The sequence below is a fragment of the Eriocheir sinensis genome, chromosome 46 (genome assembly GCF_024679095.1).
Source record: "Eriocheir sinensis breed Jianghai 21 chromosome 46, ASM2467909v1, whole genome shotgun sequence".
Classification (NCBI taxonomy): domain Eukaryota; kingdom Metazoa; phylum Arthropoda; class Malacostraca; order Decapoda; family Varunidae; genus Eriocheir; species Eriocheir sinensis.
Genome location: NC_066554.1, coordinates 13,222,212 through 13,243,725, shown reverse-complemented (window position 1 = coordinate 13,243,725; position 21,514 = coordinate 13,222,212). Strand labels below are relative to the sequence as shown.

The following is a 21,514-nucleotide window of genomic DNA, read 5'->3' as shown; positions in this document are numbered from 1 at the left end:
GAATAGAGAATCACGGCTAGCAGAAGAGACGGTCCAATCATCCAATCATGCGAAGAGTTGTGACGTCAGTAGGTAACGTCAGCGGAAGCCGTCGAGAAAACGGATGATTTTGTAGCGTAAAATATATTCTCTCTCTCTCTCTCTCTCTCTCTCTCTCTCTCTCTCTCTCTCTCTCTCTCTCTCTCTCTAATATATATATATATATATATATATATATATATATATATATATATATATATATATATATATATCATTTTCTTTAGGATGTTCTCTTTTTGTCAAAAGAGTGTCTTATTCTCTTTAGGTAGTTTGTTGATGGTATCCCCGTAGGATATCATCTGCGTCGCCAGATCGCGATTTCGGGTCCTGGACCCTTCTTCAGTGGCGTTGGGACTTGGGAGTGAGTGTGTCCATCTCGAGGTGTGAGAGGAGAATGACTGGGTGTCGTCGTAAAAGATTTACCCCCTAAATAGGGGGACCGGGCGAGCAGCCGGGTGGCCCTTCTGCGGCGGCGAGGTGGACCCGCGTGGTCATCCTCGCTTTGGGCCACCCCTCCGTAGTCAAGTCGGCTGCTCGCACGTGTACCGCTACGGGCTGCTTCTGGGCAAGTTCTAGTCGGCAAATAGGAAGCGTCGACCAGTCGCGGGATGTAAACACAAATTAGCTGTTGTGCGAATATACAAGGCTCAAAATCACTTAATACTTGTGCTTGAGTTTCAGAAAGTATAATGTTTTTTTCTTTTACTCTAGCTTTTTCTTAGTAAATTATTTCATATTTTTTTTATCATTTTAGGATATTCTTCAAGCAAAACTTCAAATTGTACCGTTGACAAGGAAAATTGTACCGTTCCATGCAAATTGTACCAAAAATGGCTTTATTTTGGAATGTAGGACCACAGTACCATTAGCTTCAAAATGTACCATTTTGATACAATTGTACCGCAGCAGGTGGCAACACTGGAAGGAAGTGGATGGTGCTGCTGCTGGGGCTCAGTGGAGAGACGAGTGGACGAGTGATTGAGGCAGTGAAAGAGTTCTTGGAGGGCATGTGGCGTGAAAGATGTAGGGAATGATATCTTGCCCCGAGAACATAGACTTCCCACATGTTTTGTTTCTTTTCACAGGAGGTGCCGATACAAAGGCCTGACTGGGGAGAAATCCCGAGCCACCTGTGACATCAAGATCAAGATCAAAATCAACCAGGATGCTTGCCGCACTGCACATCAGGATAGTTACGCGTGCTTTTACCTCTGTACGTAGTTTGTCGTCTATACTTACACTTAAGAATAAATAATTGATGTTTTATTAAGAGAGGTGTACAAATGATGTCGTAGATAGCCTGACAGTATGACTTATACTCACCAAAATGAGACTTGCCAATAAGTTCCGCGGGTTTCCTAATGAAGTAACTAGATCCTGTTGCCTGCCTCCATTGTTATCTGTTGCATGTTATTGTCATACCCATGTTTGAAAGAATGCACTGAAGGAGCACTCAGCATGATCTGGTTATTTGCTCCAGTCATTAGTAACTCGATAAGTAAACGAGTTCTTTGCGTTTTGTTGCATCTTTCCTTGTAAATCTGCTTTGCCCCTAAGGTTGGTGGTGGAAAATCTAGAGAAATTGTTTCTATTTATGTTTTTTAATGAATAATTTTGTGCACTTCGATCATGCCTTCTCTCCTGTCCTCCAGCTTTGGCAAGTCTTTAGTCATTCTTCGTTGATGAGGCGCTTGATGGAAGGCACAGTTGTGGCCAGTGTCACTATTATACGTGGACCTGGGTAGGAGGCAGATTTCCTGGTAAAATTCTAGTGTTTGCCCATAATCCCCCATCACCCCCAAAACAAGCTTGGAGACCTGTGGGAATGCGGGGTTTCGGGTGGGGGACACGGAAAAAATACCCTAGATCTAGGGAAACTCCCTACATTTAGTTTTTTTCCTCCCACGACCACTAGAATAAGTGTTTGTGATGAATTTATTGTTTCACATACGGAAACCACGCATTCCCACTGGAGGCCAAGCTTGTTTTGGGAGAGAAGGGTAGTGAACCCACCAAACGATGCTCACCTTACCAGTCTGGCGTGACGTCCTCGGCCAGCTGCGTCCACATGAACTACCTACACCACACTCATGCCCTCTCGCTACCACCAGTTCTAGTAGGTTATCACCTCATCACGAGGTTTCTGTCCTGCTAGTAGAGTCTGTGGAACCAAACACGATGTATCTTCATTGTTTATCACTGACACAAGCAACACCACTAGCTACCCGTGATCCGTCCAACGTCGTGCCCTAGACTAGAGAGTTCTGTGGGTTCTAGCACAAATGCAGGCTCTCGAACTTCCTGCCAGAGCTGTTCGAACATGTTAATCCTGACTAACCGCATTTCGAATCTGCTTCAAGGGTTTGGGTTGCCAGTAATTGATGGTAATTGTGGAGATTGACTCCGCGCCTCCAAAATATGATAATACGCCTCCATATTATAGTTAAAGAAGGAAATACATGTCCCTGAATCATAATATGAAGACTCAAGTACATAAAAGTAGAAAAAGGGGGAAATCTGTTCTTTTAGGTGGGGAGCATATTCCCAGTTAACACAATGACGTATTTATTACTTTGTATAAAGGCATCGGTTTTGTAACTTTTACGTAATTGTGTGGACTCCCAGGCACAGGTAACTCTCGATTTACAAAAATTTGGTTTATGCGTTTTTTTAAATAATGTGGGATCCAAAATCCAAATAAATGTTTAATTTACACGTTTTTTCCACTTATACGCGATATTTTATGGAGTGGCCACCAGATGTCTCACACAACTGGACTCACACGGCGCAGCGGCCACACAGCTGAGCTCAGTTCTTCCCGCTCGCCACTTGAACAACAATACATTACCCACGCTGCCATGCTACTCAACAATAGGGGTGGGCAGGTACCGGTACCGGTACTAACGGTACCAGCTATACACGGATACACGGTACAGTATTGGTACCAGTACCAATACTAGCCAGTTGCTCATGGTGTCCCTCATTTCTTCCTCACACGAGTGAGGCTGAGACTGAGTGCCTGAGTGGATATTCTCTCTCTCTCTCTCTCTCTCTCTCTCTCTCTCTCTCTCTCTCTCTCTCTCTCTCTCTCTCTCTCTCTCTCCACTGAATGAAGTGAATATTTATTTTTCGACAGAAACCTCCCTCTTGTTTGATTTACATTGTTTTTAATTTACGCGACCTCTTCAAGGACACAATACTCGCGTAAATCGAGAGTTACCTGTACGTCCTTACAACGTATTTCACTATATAACTCATGACCTTTCTGCAACCTTATGACGACGTCCATTAGCACGTTTTCTAATGTTTCTACAACCTTTTTACCACATCCCCATCACCATCATCATGACGTTAAACCATTGCGTAGTGTATTCGTAGATGTAACACGAATTACAATAATGTTTTAGTTACGTTTAGGAAATGTATTGTAGTGACGCAACCAAACACTACCTAAATACAACATAGGTATTTTAGGAGGGGACGTATGATTCGTATGTACTGCGTATATACTACAAACTTTCCTAACGTTACCAAAACGCTACCTTATGATACGTAACATTTACGGTGGTGCCGCCGCTGCCGCAATTAAAATAGCTCGCAGAGGGTTTAGGCCCTCAGCACAGCAGCCGTTGGGCTGCGTGTTCTAAATAAGAATAATAACCACGCGTGGTGGACCTGGTCTCACATGCGTGGGCTAATCGCTAACCAAGTGTACCATCGCTAACCACCCTAAAACAGCCACGAGCCATGACTCAAGGCCCCGGATGACCTTGAGTCATGGCTCAGGGCTGTTTTAAGGTGGTTAGCGATGGTACACTTAGTTAGCGATTAGCCCACACATGTAAGACCAGGTTCACCACGACTTTTTTTTTTTTTTTTTTTTTTTTTTAGAACACGCAGCCCAACCTATTTGCCGGAGTGTTTTAGGTGTCCGCCACTGTTTACTTATGTATTATATGTATACAAAGGGTTTTGTGAAGGTTTTGAAGAAAACAGACCAAAATTAAGGTGCCGGAGTTATACTGGACTTTTACCTAACAAAGCAACTAACAAACATTAGAGAATAACCAATAATCTGAATTCGAATGAAAAATTTTCGAACACAAGTAACTTGCGTTCGAACCTGGTTCATGCATTCATACGTGGTACCGAACCTGCTTCACGCATTCGTACATGCTACCTAGGGTAGGTGGTGGCTGAACAGATAGCAAGATGGCCCCATGTTCAGGAGGACGTGAGTTCAATCCCCGACTGGTGCCACCAAGCTGGGATTTTTCAGCCACCGCCGAGTGGCTTAAAACTACCCACATGCTGTCCAGAAGACCACCTATCAACCCGGACTCTAGATTCTAGGATTAAAGATGAGCTCCGGGAGGGCAGCATGAGCCAATGCAAGATGGCGCCACTATAAACACTCGCTTGCGTGAGAACGGGCTGGGCCGACCATCAGGACCCACCAGGAAGAAGCCTTGGACCGACCATCAGGATCCACCGGGAAGAAGCCTACCGGCGCAATAGGCCAAGACGTAAAAAAATAAATAAATAAATAAAAAGTGAGTGAATACATAGTCGTATATGACGGTTGCAAGATTCTTATGACGGAAATTACTTACCATTTAGATGCTTCATTATAACCTTAGTTTTGTAACAGGGGGCTTCGCCCCCCTCGAACCCCCTTTGGTATGGAGACTGAGTGAAATTGCATGGTTTCCGTACGTGGTAAAAAAAATCCCTGAATGTATGGAATTTCCCTACATCTAGGTAAATGTAAGGAATTTCCCTACATCTAGGGTATTTTTCAACCCCCCATAACTCAAAAACTATGCATTTGCGACGCATTTCATGTTTACCACCGCATTCCCCACAGTCTCAATGGCCCCCTAGCCAATTTTGGTTGCAAGGGGTGAGTACAGGCAAACACTAGAATAATACCGATTTCCCACTTCCTCAACCTTTCCCTTGAAGTCTTCTCAGAGCCTACCACTGCGACCCCTCTCCACCACATCCTTCTCCATGAACTTGAACTTGAAGAGTTTCTGCCTCAGGAGGGTGGTGTTCCCTCAGTATTGTTTGAGGCAAGGCCATGGCATTGCCGACACCCTTTGCTTCTCTGAAGATGTTCTAGTTGGTCCATGATGGAGTTAGATGCTGCTGGCGGCGCTGAGATGTACCCTGGTGTCGTGTTTCTCCGTGTCCTCCTATTTCTGGCCTTCTGTTTTGTTTACAAACCAAAGGGAAGATTGCTATGAATACGTATCCATGTACGCAGCTAGTTGGGTAAGACAAATTTGTTTTTTGAAAATAGCAAGATGCTATTTCCCGTAAATTTACTGATTAATCCCTGCATGTAGGCTATTTATTGGTCCTTCACTTCATCTATTACAAACAGAGTGCTGTACTGGGTAAAGATTTGTTTTAGTACCATGCCAGTATTTCATTACCTACCTTATGAAACCATTAGCTCTTCATATATCTCTTCTACAAACGTTCAACAATCATGGAAAAGCTTTTTAAATCCAATTCAAGGACTATTTATTGTTGGAAATAAGGGATGATATTCACGAAGTGAATATCATCCGCTGCAGCCGCAAAATAGCTCACAGAGGGTTTAGGGTGGGGCAGCATATTTAAACTATTCCAACTGAACTTTACAACCTACTAAAAGGAGGGCTTCGACCCCCTCGGCTCCCCCTTCTAACCATGGGGGGGTGCGTCCCCCCCCTGGATCCCCCCCACATGTATATGCGACTTATTTTTGCAAGGAGGTATTTCTCGCAACACCGGCTGCACCGCCGCCGCGGCCGCTGCCAGAGGAGGCTGCGCTTTCGTGAATATTATCCCCTATTTTCATCAATAAATAGTCCTTGAATTGGATTTTGAAAGCGTTTCCATGATTGTTGAACGTTTGTAGAAAAGATATATGAAGAACTAGTGATGTTTCATAAGATAGGTAATGAAATACTGGCATGGTACTAAAACAAATCTTAACCCTGTTCTGGATTCATTGATATTTTCCTATGAAAGAATAAAATAATATGCCATTCTATGCTTGAAAACACTGGGGGGACAGCCATATACACACACTCAAAAAAGTATCGTTACAGTGGGGCCCGACGAGTTTCACACTGAGCAACCCGGTAATCTTGGCAGGGTTGGTAAAAGTGCGATGACCCCCACCACCTCAGCTCTGCTGGGGGGAGCAGGACAGGACCCCCGTAAGGGAGGGATAGAGAGGAAGGGAGACACTGAGATACCAGATATCACCATAATGCTAATGGAGTGATTTGAGTGTCACTTGTTAAAGCTTTATATTCACAAATTCTAAAACAAAAATGTTCATCTAATCTACGTAACAGCGGTGGGTAGAAGTATTGCCCCATGTCAAAGACAAACACATCAACCATCAACGCATGTCATATATAGTTCTGTTCATAATGTGCCATCCTGGAACTAATGCTTCCACTGAACGTGTCTTTTCTCTCATGAAGAAGCTGCGGGCAATGAAAAAACAACAACTTCAAATTGCAACGCTAAAATCATTGCTGGTTAGAAAGATGAAGTCTAACAATAATGCAAGGTGTTTATGATAATTGTATCCTAAATGGATAAAATTATAGATAACTATTCACACGTGTGTGAAGTTTTAAAGCATAATTTCACCCTAACACGACAATATTATAGTGCTACATACAACACAGATCAAGTCACTTCGACTAAGACTCCACCGACACCCTTTGACCTCAGTTGGCAGTTGTTGGGGTTGGACGTGTTCCTGAGTGCTCTCTTCCCGCGCTGCTGTCTACTGAGTACTGGGCGGTATATCCCGGTTTCTTTTTTGTATTTTTTTAGTGTTAGTCTTTGTCTTTTTTATCTAGTAGTAGTTGTCTGAGTGTGTTGTTGTGTTTTAGTAGCTTTTTCTTGTTCTGGGGGTTGTTTTGGTCTTTCCTGAGTTCAGGCTGGTTGTTCCTGGTGGTTGTCTTGTCAGCCTGTTGGTAAGTGTTGGCTTTGTTTCTTTCATGAAATTGTTTTTCTATCCTTGGAACAGTTTTGGTTCTTATTTCTTTGTTATATTTTGTGTTATTTGGGGTTTAGCCTTAGCCATGCCAAGTGGTGGTGGTGGCTGTGGATGGGGTGCGGCGACCAGGTCCTGGAGGACGAATACCGGGAGGGGCAGTAGCCCAGCTACTAGGGTGCAGAGGACCACTGGTGCAACCAGTGCTCCTTCCCTCTGTGTTACCTGCCGTTTTCCCGTTAAGGATGATGAGGAGGGGGGGATTGCCTGTGATGAGTGCAAGAGTGGTGCCATGGGTCACAGACTTGCACAGGCCTTCCCTCAGATTTTATTAAGAAAGTCTTGAAGCACCAGGGTAAGGGCGTGAAGTATGTGTGCACTAGATGCAGATTATCTTTCCCTGTTAACTCAAGTTCACTTGCCAACCCTTACCTTCAGTCACTTCAGCAATGCTTGGCACAGATGTTTAACACCATTGCTGGTCTCAGAAATTCAGTAAAATCGATTGATTTACGGATCTCTGAGACTCAAAGGGACAGCGTTGCTTTTGGGGGAGAAGGGAGGACTGACAGATCTGATGTGTGTACCATCATCAGAGAGGAGGTACGAGAGTTAAGTGAGAGAGAAGAGGAAGGATAATATTATTATCAGAGGTCTACCCTTTCGGTAGATGTGGTCTAGTGGTCAGTGCGCCTGGCTTCTACTCCACGGGCCCGGGTTTGAATCCCGGCCCGGGCAGTCGGCGTGCAGCTTACCCAGCTCGGGCTGGTCAATAAATGGGTACCTGGGGAAACCTGGGGAAGGTAAACTGTGGTAACCCAGATGTCACACTGGCCCTGTGTCCCAGGGTAATGGGCTCCCTCCCACCACAGGCTCAAGGGCCAATGTTACGGAGATGAGCACCGAGGCCAAACGCTGTTACAGCGTATGCCCCCAACTTTACCTTTACTTTACCCTTTGGAGAAGACTTCCAAGATAAATTTAACCCCATTGCCTCTTTCCTATTGCCAGAGAGATCGGACCCGATTGATTACCTTAGTTGATATTGTACCAATTTCTCCTTATTTAGTCAGAGCTAAAATCCCCAGTTCCAACTTGAAACAAGAATTATTATCAATTATCATCATCACTTCATCGATGCCTGTTCCTAGGAGCTCCCACCATGGGATAGCCACAGCAGAAGAGTTTCCAACTTTCTCTCTCCAGACACTCCCTCCTTGCCTGCTCAAAGTTTCTCAAAAATCTATCCCCCTCCTCTCCCTAACGTACTCCTGCACCCTATCTCTCCATTTCACTGGAGGTCGTTCTCTAGCATTCCCTCCCTCTATCTCACTCACATACACCCTTCTGGTCATCTTACTCTCCTCCATTCGCTCCATGTGGCCAAACCACTTTAAAGTCTGTCGCTTCACTTCTTCCACCACTCCACACTTCTTCCCTTCACCCCTGTGACACATTCCAAAATGCTCGTACACACTTTCATTACTCATTCCATCCATTCTACTCACACCACAAGCACTCCTCAAATAACTAATTTCCACTGCCTGCACTCTAGACCTCTGACTTTCATACCAGGCCCACGTTTCACTTGCATATGTGAGGGTTGGTACTATTATTGTATTTCTCAAATCCCTCTTTACCTCCATGCTCACACTTCTGCCATTCATGATTCGTCCCAAAGACCCAACCACCCTTCTTCCTTGCAATGCCCTTTTTCTTATCTCCCTCCATACCACCATGCTTACACATAACTGATCCGAGGTACTTAAACTCATTGACCTCCATTTCTTCACCATTCAAAATTATTTTGCATTCTTTTTCACATTCAATTCCCACTCTGTATGGGCATACAAAATCTACAACCTCACTTCTACTTTGCTCACAAACCATCACTTTACTTTTGTTGACATTTACTTTCAGCTTTCTCCTGTTACAGACAGTCCTCCCTGGAGGAATTTGTGGTCCCCCCCCCCCCCCCCCCCAGGTGGGGACTCTGAGGCTTTGCTTATGAACGCCATTTTTAATTTGAAAAATTTTGGGAAATGATGTGTATGTAGGGAGTCCTTGATTTGCACGACTTTAGATTGCACGAATTCAAAATAGCACGGTGTCAAAAAACAGGGTTTTTTCCTCATATTACACAGATTCTTTAAAATAACACGATTTCAAGAAAATCAAGTTTCGCATGGCTGATTTAGTTCATTAATGCAGCCGCCAGGCGTCACTAGGTGTTTCCCGCCACCCGCTGTGTTTACAGCCACCCGGGCCGTGCCGCTCATTCTTTACCCACGCACGGCTGTGGTAGCATCTCTCTCCCCGTTCGTTCAGTGTGTTACCAACTTACCACCAATTAACCATGGCTCCCAAGCACCCATCGGATTCTCCAGCATGTGGTAGTACTCCAAAGAGATCGAGGTTTACTCAATCAACTCCCATCCTTTAATATAGTGTATGTACAGTTTAGTCCAATACTGGGGGTGATCATCCTTACATTGCACGAAATTTACTTTGCACAGTCCCTTCTGGAACGCATCTATCGTGCAAATCAAGGACTTCCAGTGTGGTGTGGAAAGAATGAGAATTTGTCTCGACTTTAGAGAGCATGTTGAACTACTCTCTGGTGTTGATGAGACAATAGGGAAATGGAAAATAAGGACACAGGAAGGGTCTTTGGAGGGCATGCAGCACCCTCCTTGCTTCCCATATATACCTCACCAGGAGTGGCTTATGCCTGTTTCGGTAGGTGTCTTCCTACCTACTCCTTCAAGCCCATGCACGTCCAAGCCACAAAGCAACGCCACTTGTGGTGGGGATCTGCGTCTCCTTGCTACAGTCGCCAGCCACAGTTGCTCGTGTGAAAGGGTTTGGTTCAAACAATGGAAACCTATGGGAAGCTACATACCCGCTACCGTGTGTCGTCACGGCGTGGCGACCACGTCACTCGTGTGCCAGCGGCCTAAGACAAGTAACATCAGTTGATGTTACAAATGCAATCCTTCCTATTCGCACTCAACTAAGCTAAACACACATAAACTAAAAACAGCACATACATATGCTGCCTCTATGCATGTTGTATATTAAATTTATGTCTGTTATGTTTATGAACTTCATATCCATTTACTTCATGTGTTTCAGAGTCCGGTGAGCTGTATTAAAGCAGTAAAAGATCCAGGAATGGAACTAAAAGAGAAGATGTGGCAGAAAGAGTTTTACCAGAAAAGTAAAGGAAAAATATATGACAAGAAACCTTTCAAGATAACACTGAAAGCAGGGAAGAAGTACTTTTGGTGTGCCTGTGGTCACAGCAAGTCACAGGTGAGGTCAAGAAAATATTGTTTTACATTTGCATGTGGTTTGAGTTATCATGACTCTTAGATACACAGCACTCATGTAAAATTACAAGTATTAAATTATTTTCCATGAATGTTAATTGGGTATATTCTTCCACACCAGGTGTCACCACCAACTATGTCTTTGTGCCCCAAAAGCTTGAATTATTCTTTTAATTATCATAACTTACTTGTGTTTATCTGGGACTTGTAACAATTACAGTAAAACCTCACCATTTGCACACTCACCATTTGCACGGCCTTAATTTGCGGCTATCGTCCCACCATTTGCGTAGGTGGTCTTGCCATTTGCACACCTCACCAGCTGTCCTGGCCAATGAGCTCCTTGCAACAGAATATAAAAAGGAAGTTGCAGTGGTTATGGTGGCACAGAGGGGTGAAATGCAATGGAAACACTTACATGTGTTTGTTTGGGCCGCCATATTTGCTGATGACATCATCACAACACCAAGGCGCTCCACTTCTCAAAGCCGGGAGGGAGCGGATGTGCCGAGAGAGCAACCCGTGCTGTGGCGTCACTCGTTTGAGAGCTCTTGGAACGTTCTGAGAGTCCTGATTCCCTCTCTCAAATGCAGCCCTGGGCTGCGTTTGAGAGGGAATCGGGCCACCCAGACCGACCCGGGTTCTCTCAAGCGCGTGATGCCGCAGCACAAGTTACCAACTCGGATCGCCCGCTGCAGCTCGGTCTGGAGAGGTGGAGCGCCGCTGTGCTGTGATGACACCATCAGCAAATATGGCGGCCCAAACAAACACATATAAGTGCTTCCATTGTATTTCACCCCTTTGTGCCACCGTAACCATTGCAGCTTCCTTTTCATCCTCTGTTGCAAGGAGCTCATCGGCCAGGACAGCTAGTGAAGATCAGCGGACGCCATTTTGCTACCAGAACAGCTAGAGAGCAGCGGAAGCCATTTTTCTGCCAGTAAGACGCCGCTGGTCTCGTGGTGACTGCGATTATTCGATGTTTTCTGCCTCACCTTTGCACCACCATTATACTAATCCATTAATCTGTTGTACAGTTAATTGTTAATTTAATGTGTTTCCTGCCAGCAGACCTTTTTTTGTCTGGTAGGGGGGTTTTGGGCCATGACCGCCCATATGTATTTTTCCCTATAGGTTATTAAGTACGCCATTTGCACATTCGCCATTTGCGCACCTTCAGACCGCCCATATGTGTTTTTTTTTTTTTTTTTTTTTTTTATGTGTACGCCTATAGTGCTGGTAGTCTTGCTTGAGGGGCCTGGATGGTGTTCGGCCCCAGCCCGTCATGGCGCAGGCAAGTGTTTATAGTGGTGCCATCTTCAAATGTGCAATGGTGAGGTTTTACTGTGCACTTCAATGAGGTATATTCTTTCTTAGCAGGTGTCACAGGGCCCACGAAGCTTGAGCTGTTCTTTCAATTATCGTAAATTACCTGTTTTTCTCTGGGAATTACAACAATTACACTTCAATATAATAAGTGACACTTGTTAATAAAAATGTTGCTGATCATTCTCGTTGTTTTATTTATTGGTAAACGAGCGAAAATATAAATGCTGTCCGGCAGCCACTCCTCATCCAAAATTGTTCTAACATGAAAGACCTGTGAAATCAAGCAGAAATGAGCTTTAAAAAAATATTATTTACATTACATTATATGCTGAGTACCTGCTTTGGGTGCATCAGTATCCCCTTCGGTGAAATTTATCAAAAACATATGGGTGCCAGGCATCTCGACAGAGCAAGCCTCCTTTGTTTTTGTCCATGTGCGACATTGGCTTCCATCCAATAGTATTTCCCTCCAACCACAACTCCTGGCCTTAAAAACCATCCGCCCAAGCAGTCACTTGAGGGCGGAGTATAATATGCTGGGAGCAGAAGCCGGTGACCTCACTGAGACAAACACCTGGCCTTCCTAGTGTTAGGGGGGAGGGGGTTGTAGAGATGCCTGACGCCCTAATGTTTTTGATGAATTTCGCTGAAGGCGACACTAATACACCCACGGCAGGTATTCAGCAAATATTGTAATGTAAATAGAATTTTTATTTTTGCTTGATTTCGCAGGTCTTTCATGCAAGAACGATTTTGGATGAGGAGAGGCTGCCAGACAGCATTTATATTTTCTCTCGTTTACGAATAAATAAAACAACGAGAATGATCGCAACCCTGACCTTGATGATAGTATCTATGACTGTATGTTACATTCTATGGCTTAAATTTAAGAACCAGATCGAAAATCTTCTTTTATCTTTGTCAGTGATCTTAACCCTTAAACCGCTGCAATCGCTTATTTAATCAAGCCTCTCCGATCCCGTGACGCTGTGATCGCTTATATAATCATGAATTTTCGCGCCGTATGTTTTGAATTTTCCTGGCGTGCTTCCTTTCAAATGTGTTCTCGTGATCGCTGGCAACTTAGTCATACCTTCACCAGAGCCTGAAATTCTACGATAAGGCCCTCATTCGAGTGTTTGTGGAAATGTAGGAGGCACCTGGAGAATTCTATCCCTAAAAACATTATCTTCCACACGTTGGCATTTTCATTCTGAATCAGTGAAAGCACTGCACTTAAACTACTCTAGCATCTATGGTATGTTAAATGAAATTGCAGATAATGAGGAACTAAAAGGAGATGCTCGACTTGCTCCATCAGTTTTTGCAGAAAATATGTGCCTTCTTGAAAATGCATTTATGTGTGTTCTTTGGAACAAGATCCTCTAGCGCTTTCAGAAAGCTAGTACTCTTATCCAAAGCACAAATATTGATATCAACATGGCTGTTTCATTGTTTCTATCACTTGAAAGTTTTGTTGCTGAGCTTCGTGGTGAATTTGATGAACTGGAGAATGATGCAAAAAATCTCATGGAAAATGTTCAGCAAGTATATGTATCGGAAAAGGTACGGAATAGAAGACGGCAGCATCAACCTGATGATTATGCTGAACCTGATGCAGATCTTCAAGATGCACAAAAATTCCCTGTACAGAGTTTTGTTGTCGTTATTGACAAGTTACATGCAAGTTTAGCTCAACGTCGCCAGGCTTATCACAAGATATCTGACGACTTTGCCTTTAACAAGTCATTGAGGGAGAGTGATATTGCACACCTGAGAGTTGATGTATCCAGCTTGGTGAAAAAAATACATCAATGACTTGGAACTCCACTGCGAGGATGAATTTGTAACATTCTTAGAATTTGTAACCCATTTGAAGTTGGATTGTGATCCTCATGTCCTGTTAAAATACTTAAGGAAGAATCCAGTTGTAGAGTTAACATTTGACAATGTTTCAACTGCTCTGCGATTGTTCTTAATATTACCAGTCACAGTCTGCAAAGGTGAATGTTCATTTTCCAAACTGTCTTTGATCAAAAACAGATTTCGTTCAACAATGACTCAAAAACGATTGAATGCTTTGTCTGTTATGTCAATTGAAAATGATGTCACCTCCTCAATGACATTTTAAACCATCATTGAACAGTTTCCACAAGAGAAATCAAGAAAACTGGCATTGGTGTAGCTGCTATAGTTACCTATGTACATAAGTATGGTATGTATGCTGTTAATACAGAATATAAAGAAAATAAAGATGATGACAATCTGTATTAAATATATTGTATCATTAATTCATTCTGATGTTTCAATAAAATATGAAATTGTCCAGATCTTGCCTATAATTTATTCAAGGGGGGGGCCAAAACTGTGGGTGGCGTAGGGCCCAATGCAAGCTTAACCTGGTAGCGGGCAAAATTTGTGGCTTTATCGTGTAGCAGTGACGGGCCAAATTTATGCCATGATATAACCCCCCAAAATGGATGATACATAATCTGATCACAAATGCTTTGATATACATTATGAAATGGTTTGTGTGAGGGGTGATTTTTTCTCATTTTTCTCGCTTGGAGGGACCATTAACCCTATCGTTGCTAAACGCTCGCAGCGAGCACTAGCGTAACTTGCCGGTGGTGCTAAATACTCGCTGTGAGCTCCAGTCGCATTCAAATTTCCTGCATATGAGAGTGTTCCAACACTGTATCTCACCCCACAGCATTGCCAATTTAGTGGGTTTTCCACTAAATTAGGTGGAAAATCATATCAGCCTAGAGCGGAAAAGCGCGGAAAATCTACTGCAAGTAACTGGTGGATGTTGTTGTCCAATATAACAGTATTTTTGCATAGCTTCACCTATCACCTGACTGATATTTTGACCAAATAGTTGTAAATTTTGCAGTTGGCAATACTACCCTGCCCATCATCAAGAGATCTACTCGGTAGTTGCCTCAATATGGCTGACCGTTGCGCACACATAAATGTACGTCTTCACAGGCAACACCCCCTGAATGTGCCTGTACGTTTGCAGGAGAGGCTTACATAACCAGATCTTATAGATCTTGGCCTCCTTTTTCCAATGGTGATTTTGTTTTTTAGCTGTGATGAATAGTTTTTTCAGATACAGAGGTTAAAAGAGCGAGCACTAGCATCACTTGCTGGTGGTGCTAAAAGCTCGATAGGAGCGCAAGTCGCTCTCAGCAAAAAACATCCCCTGAACGTGCCTGTACATTCGCAGGAGAGGCTTACATAACCGGATCTTATAGATCTTGGCCTCCTCTTTTCAATGGTGTTTTTGTTTTGTTTTGTAGCTGCCTGAGCGCGCCTGGGGGGGATAGTCTCGCTGTGAGCACTTAGCAAGGAAAGGGTTAAGAAACATGACCCCCGCTGCTACCGGGTTAATCCGGGCCTGCGCTGGACATCCATGTCAGGGCCCCATACTCCAGGTAGGCTGTTGCCTGAGCCTTGTAGAGAATCATAATTCCTCGTTTATCAATGATTTTCGCTACTCTACGTAAGGCAGAGACCCAAAGGGAGGCTTAGTGGATGACGTGTTTCAGGTGGTGGTCGAAGCGCAGCTCTCGGTTCAAATCCACTCCGAGGATCCTGACGTAATCCTGGAGCGGGAGGGTGATGGGGTCAAACATCACCCTTCCTTCGACAGCTTATCTAGCTGCCGGGGACCAAGAGATCATTATCGCCCGGGTCTTCTCAGGGGCGAAGTTCATCTGCCAGCACTCCCCCCACTCCTGTATTAATTGTATTTACTGGTTGCTGTCAGCAACCACTTGCTGACTTTCTTGGCGTGGGTAGGAGAGGGAGAATGTGCAGTTTTCAGCGTATGCAGAGACTGCCGGCAGGCTCCTGAGAATGTCGATGTACAGGTTCCAGAGGACAGGGCCTAGCACATATCCCTGAGGGACTGAGGCACCCACTTGGAGGTCCCTGAATTGCTGCCCACCAACAACGACAGCAGGCGTCCTTGGATGTCTTTGGCACAAAGCTTCTCCAGCAAAAGCCTGCGTGCCACATCCGGTCAAAAGTACACACACTCCCCCCTCTCTCTCTCTCTCTCTCTCTCTCTCTCTCTCTCTCTCTCTCTCTCTCTCTCTCTCTCTCTCTCTCTCTCTCTCTCTCTCTCTCTCTCTCTCTCTCTCTCTCTCTCTCTCTCTCTCTCTCTCTCTCTCTCTCTCTCTCTCTCTCTCTCTCTCTCTCTCTCTCTCTCTCTCTCTCTCTCTCTCTCTCTCTCTCTCTCTCTCTCTCTCTCTCTCTCTCTCTCTCTCTCTCTCTCTCTCTCTCTCTCTCTCTCTCTCTCTCTCTCTCTCTCTCTCTCTCTCTCTCTCTCTCTCTCTCTCTCTCTCTCTCTCTCTCTCTCTCTCTCTCTCTCTCTCTCGACCTCTCTCTCTCTCTCTCTCTCTCTCTCTCTCTCGCTCTCTCTCTCTCTCTCTCTCTCTCTCTCTCTCTCTCTCTCTCTCTCTCTCTCTCTCTCTCTCTCTCTCTCTCTCTCTCTCTCTCTCTCTCAAGTTCCAGCACACTCAATTCTCTCTATGAGTGTTGCAACACTAATTCTCACAACACAGGATTGCCAATTGAGTGGGTTCTTCACTAAATTTGGTGGAAACTCATGTCAGCCCAGCGCAGCAAATCTACGGACGAGCAACTGGTGGATGTTGTTGACCAATATAGCGACTTTTTTGCATAGCTTCACCTATCACATGACTGACATTTTGACCAAATAGTTGTAAATTTTGCAGTTGGCAATACTGCCCTGCCAGCCCTGCCATCATCAAGAGATCTACAGTAGTTGCCTTACGGCTGACCGTCGCGTACGTATAAATGTACGTCTTCACAGGCAACACCCCCTGAACGTGCCTATACTTTTGCAGGAGAGGCTTACATTACCGAATCGTATAGATCTTGGCCTCCTCTTTCCAATGGTGTTTTTATTTTTTAGCTGTGATGAATAGTTTTTGAGATACAGAGGTTAAAAGAGCGAGCACTAGCGTCACTTGCTGGTGATGCTAAAAGCTCGCTGCGAGCGCCAATCGTCCTCACAGCAAAAAACACCCCCTGAATGTGCCTGTATGTTCGCAAGAGAGGCTTACATAACCGAATCTTATAGATCGTGGCCTCCTCTTTCCAATGGTGTTTTTGTTTTGTAACTGTGATGAATAGTTTTTGAGATATAGTGGTTAAAAGAGATCCCTTTCCCCCGCTGGGGTCCCTGAGCGCGCCTGAGGGGATAGTCTCGTTGCAAGCGCTTAGCAATGAAAGGGTTAAGAGACACATGGATTCAGTTATGTCAAGGTTTAGTAAAATCATTCTCGGCCCGTTAAAGTCGTGGGCAGAGTATTGATGTTTTAGGCTACGTACTGCAATTAGTTAGATGGCTACAAGTATACATGCCTTGGTGTTACCCTGAAAAGCACCATGAGAGAGAGAGAGAGAGGGGGGGGGGGGGGGGGCATGTGAGTGAATTAGCTGATTAATGACAGAGTATTGAGGGTGGAGTGCTGTGCCCATTCATTTCCTTAGGCCCTATTCACTCTTTGGAGATGGTCACACTCAAGTCAAAGGACATTTTCACTCCGATCATGGTCTGAGTGCATTCAGACATCTGGACAAGGGGCGTTCTTGCTCTGGTCATGGAACCCGTCATTACTACTCCCTCGGCAATATAAATCACACCATTGTTGATGGAGGATGTGCGAGTTTTCACAAGCAGAGTTAGGGATGATCATCGTTGTATTGAATAAGGAAGAAAAAGAAAGAAAAAACAAAGTTGGAAAAGAAGAGTTTGGGTCTATTCAGTCTTGTAAGATTGGAAGATTGAAGGGGAATTCCATACATTATTTCCTCATTTGACTGATGATGAAAGTAGATATTAGTTACAGTGGGGTCTTATGTCTAGTGATAGTGAGAGGCTGAAAAAAAGTTGCTAGTTTAGAAGCTGCTAGTTTGAGGGCAAACTTTGAATAGTTAAAAATTAAATTAAAGGGTCAATCAAAATCACTGAAGTTGGGGTTGATTAATGATTTGGACAGTATGGGAGTAATCTTCCACAACTCAAAGATGGTTGATAATTTGCAGCTACTTGTGGTGGAACTTGAACCTGGGTCCACAGGATCACCACATCTGTGCATTGTCCACTCACCCATTGTCTCCTGCCTGATGACTGATGATGATTTTCGTCCTCATCCTCATCCATATACCTGATATAATACTTTCTAATACTTTTTGAAGCCTTCTTCCCATGGTTTTTAGTATTTAAGTCACAGGAATCCACGTCACCTTACTCGCTATTTTAGTGTTATCAACATTCATTCCACTTTGATTACATTCGATAGGATTCATGCTGACTAACCCCCTCCTGATTGTATTCATCCAAACACTTCCTTCTTTTATGTTATGTGAATTGTTGAAGCTCCTAACAATATGTCTTATTTTCTTTTGCAGCCAATGTGTGATGGCACTCATTTAAATCAACAACTAAAGATAGCTCAAAAACCTCTGGTGTTTCATGCACCAGAAACAAAAGAGGTTTGGCTGTGCAACTGTAAACAATCCAAGAATCCACCTTTTTGTGATGGGACACATCGCAATAAAGAAATTCAAGAGGTTGTTAATTAAATATTAGGGAGGTATGCATTGCTTATATTTTAAATTGGTGAATTAGTAGAAATATAATGAAAAAAAATATAGATTTTTCTCTCGAGTCATGCTGATATCTGTCATAATTTAGTTTGACATGAGTGTATATGAAAGCTTAAGTTGGGGGCATACGTTATATGAGCACTTATCTCTGTCACCTCAGCTTTTGAGCTTTTGGTTGATAAGATCCCATTACCTTAAGACACTCAGGTCCAGTATGACATCAGAGTTACTACAGTTCACCTTCTCCAGGTTTCCCCAGGTACCCATTTATTAGCCAGTTTGAAGGAGACAATCAACAGCTGGGTGGGTTGTGTGAGCTGCCCCCACCCCCCTCGACTGGGATTAAACGCATTTGTGGCTGGGATGATAACCACTACGCCAGTGTATAGTGCTTCTGTGTAGATATATATCATGTAAATATTATCATATGATACTTCAGATTTAAATGAGTAGTAATTGGATTATTTTATTTCCAGCTAAAGACAATGAGATTGTAAAAATATTAACCAGAAAATATCAAATCCCCATTTTTTATTTAGTGATGTAGGTGCCATTCTTTTACTTTAATTTGTAACATATTTGTGGATTGCAGTAGTCATACATGAATATGCTCATTTTTTTATATTCTTTCAATAAATGAATTATGGTTCTCCAGGTATCTCAAACAAATGTTTGTCAATATGTAAAAGTGATCTGTATATAAAGTTAGTTTTGAAAAATTGTTATTTTATCCCTATGAAAAACTTGAATGTTTCTGCCAGCCATATGACACAGCTGTGTTTTTAGTATTGTCTTATTTAGCATGCCTAGCACATGAATTACCAGCTCATATGCTAGGGTGCTTAGATTATGGGCATGTTGTTGACCTTCAGCTATTACAGATGTCTCACTGGAGGTGGCTGCCAGTGAGGGCTCTTCAGTCATCAAAAATTATCACAGACTAATACACCCTTGTCCCTGTTTGAAAAAGCATTCAGTGAAAAATTTGACTAGCTCCCAAAATACATGTGAGTCTTTCAAATCAAATGGCCCCCAGTCCCCAGCAACTTTTAAATAAATAGGCAAGATATGCGAAGAATCTCCGAATTTCAGAGGAAAGGTGTTAAGGAAAAGATCATAAGACTGGCCACAGTGAATGTTGGTTCCATGGTGGGCAGCAGTGGAGAGGTGGTGGCAATGTTTGGGAGGAGGAAAGTGGACGTTGTGTGCAGTGCAGGAGGTTAGATATGTGAAAAATGGTACAAGGATCTTTGAAAGTGGAAAGAAGTATGAATTCCGGTGGAGTGGAGGTAGTGAGAAGAGAGGAGTGGGAGTTTCGATGCAGGGGGAGTGGGTGAAGAATGTAATAGGGGTGGTACGATGGGATGACCACATGATAAAAGTCAAGTTGCTGAGTGGGGGGAAGATTATGAATAGTTTCACTGTATGCCCCGCAGCAAGGAAGGCCATAAGAAGAAAAGGAGTATTTTTGAGAAAAGCTGGCAGACAGGATTTCAGAAGTAACAGAGAGAAATTGTAATAGTGGCAGGAGATTTAGATGTGCACATCAGTAGAGACAGAAGAGATTATGAGGATGTTATGGGCATGTATGGAATGGGAAAGAAAAAACAAGAGGGGGAACAGATGTAGTTGAGTCTGCAACAAAATTTGAAGATGTGGAATACATGGTTTAAAAAGAAAGGAGAACATCTTTTCATGTTTAAGAGAGGGGAAGCAGTGACGCAAATAGATTACATATGAAATAACAGGTGGAGAGGGCGTGAGGGTGACCAACTGTAAGGTGATCACCAGGAAAGGAATGCTTAAGGAGACCGACTGAGTAAAATCCAATCTTTCCTAATCACCCAAATTGCAGATTTGATTTTTTGATGATTTGTTTTGCATAAGTGAATCTATAGTGAACGTTTGAGCAACTTTGGTCCATATTTCATTTTTTTTTAATCAAAACACCAAAATATTAGAAAAACATTTTGATGAATACTGACTAGGTTTTCCTTTATAATTCCTTGCAAAATTGTCTAACAGTAGTTTACATCATAGGTAAGAAAGCTGTTGTGGCAGAATTTTTACTTTCTCTTTAGTTTAAGAGCAAAAAAAAAAATTCCATTTTCCCCTGTTTAATTATATTTTCAAAAATATAAAAGTTCCAACTCAAATTTTTAAAATTCTGAGACAACAGAAAAGAAGCCATTTTAATGCTCTATCCACCAGTACCTTATTCATTAAAATCGAATAATAAATGTAGGAGTTATTCACCAATGTATTGTAAAAAGTTAGTTTTGAGCTACGGGGCCTTAAAGTTACGTCAGTACATATAGATGTTCCTCGTCCATGAATGGCCACACTGTGCCGAATATTGTTAGTAGTCAGTATTGTAATGTTGTTGTCTTGCTATTTAGGTGTTCTTGAGTCATGAACATGGCACCTGATCCCACTTCTTGTAGAAGTATTACTCACTCAAAGGTGAGGGTGTCGGGGAGCCACCCCCTCCCTCATTGTTGCCAGTTTTTTTTTTTTTTTTTTTTTTTTTTTTCATCGCTTGGTGTTAGAAACTATCTGGCGGGTAGGAAATGCCCCCTTTCTTTTCTGTTTTGATCTTTCTTGGTTGTGATGATCTGTCAGAATTAAGCTGTCTTTCCTTGTCTTGTATTCGTTTTAATTTTTTTTTTTTGTTGTTGTATGGTGAGATGCTTTTCTCTCTTGAAACTGAAGTAGAAGGCTGTGGTAATGATGGTGTTGATGCAGAAGCATCAGGAACAGCAGTCGTGGCAGCAGGGAGTGAGTGAGAGGTGGTGGCGAGTAAGGCAGCAGCGGTGGGTGGTGGCGAGTCAGGCCTCGTCTGTCTGTCTCTTCATTTTCTGCTCGACCATGGCGTGCCTTCTTCAAGCAGACAATCCTTTTGATAATGGCAGCCTTTCTTCTTGGCATTTGAACTACATGAAGCGAGCATCATCAGCAGTTTTGTCATAAGAGGAAAAAAAAGGGCAGTGTGGGGGGAGACACGCACTGATGAAGTATGGTGAGAGGTACGGTAGTGTTGTCCCTCGCGCACAGGAGAAAGTATCAGCCACCACCAGAGAGAAAACTATTCGTGTCTAAATACTACAGTGTTTTTCTTACAATTTTTTTTTCTAAAGGTATCTTCTGCCTCGCG

General features: G+C 43.3%; 1 protein-coding gene across 1 annotated transcript; it reads left to right on the top strand.

The window, feature by feature from the left end:
* Positions 1-1,118: 1,118 nt before the first annotated feature.
* LOC126981150 (CDGSH iron-sulfur domain-containing protein 3, mitochondrial-like) lies at positions 1,119-19,058 on the top strand. Its single transcript, XM_050831862.1, has 4 exons — positions 1,119-1,252; positions 10,187-10,366; positions 18,163-18,347; positions 18,610-19,058. Exons 1-3 carry the CDS (start codon positions 1,205-1,207, stop codon positions 18,334-18,336), a joined length of 402 nt encoding a protein of 133 aa, XP_050687819.1. The 5' UTR covers positions 1,119-1,204; the 3' UTR covers positions 18,337-18,347; positions 18,610-19,058.
* The last annotated feature ends 2,456 nt before the right edge of the window (positions 19,059-21,514 follow it).

What these genes read in the sequence shown, in the direction of transcription:
- LOC126981150 (XM_050831862.1), top strand. Translation starts at nt 1,205, where the DNA reads ATGCTTGCCGCACTGCACATCAGGATAGTTACGCGTGCTTTTACCTCT. An exon ending in TTACGCGTGCTTTTACCTCT is followed by an intron (nt 1,253 to 10,186) that starts GTACGTAGTTTG and finishes CATGTGTTTCAG; the next exon opens with AGTCCGGTGAGCTGTATTAA. An exon ending in GTGGTCACAGCAAGTCACAG is followed by an intron (nt 10,367 to 18,162) that starts GTGAGGTCAAGA and finishes TTTCTTTTGCAG; the next exon opens with CCAATGTGTGATGGCACTCA.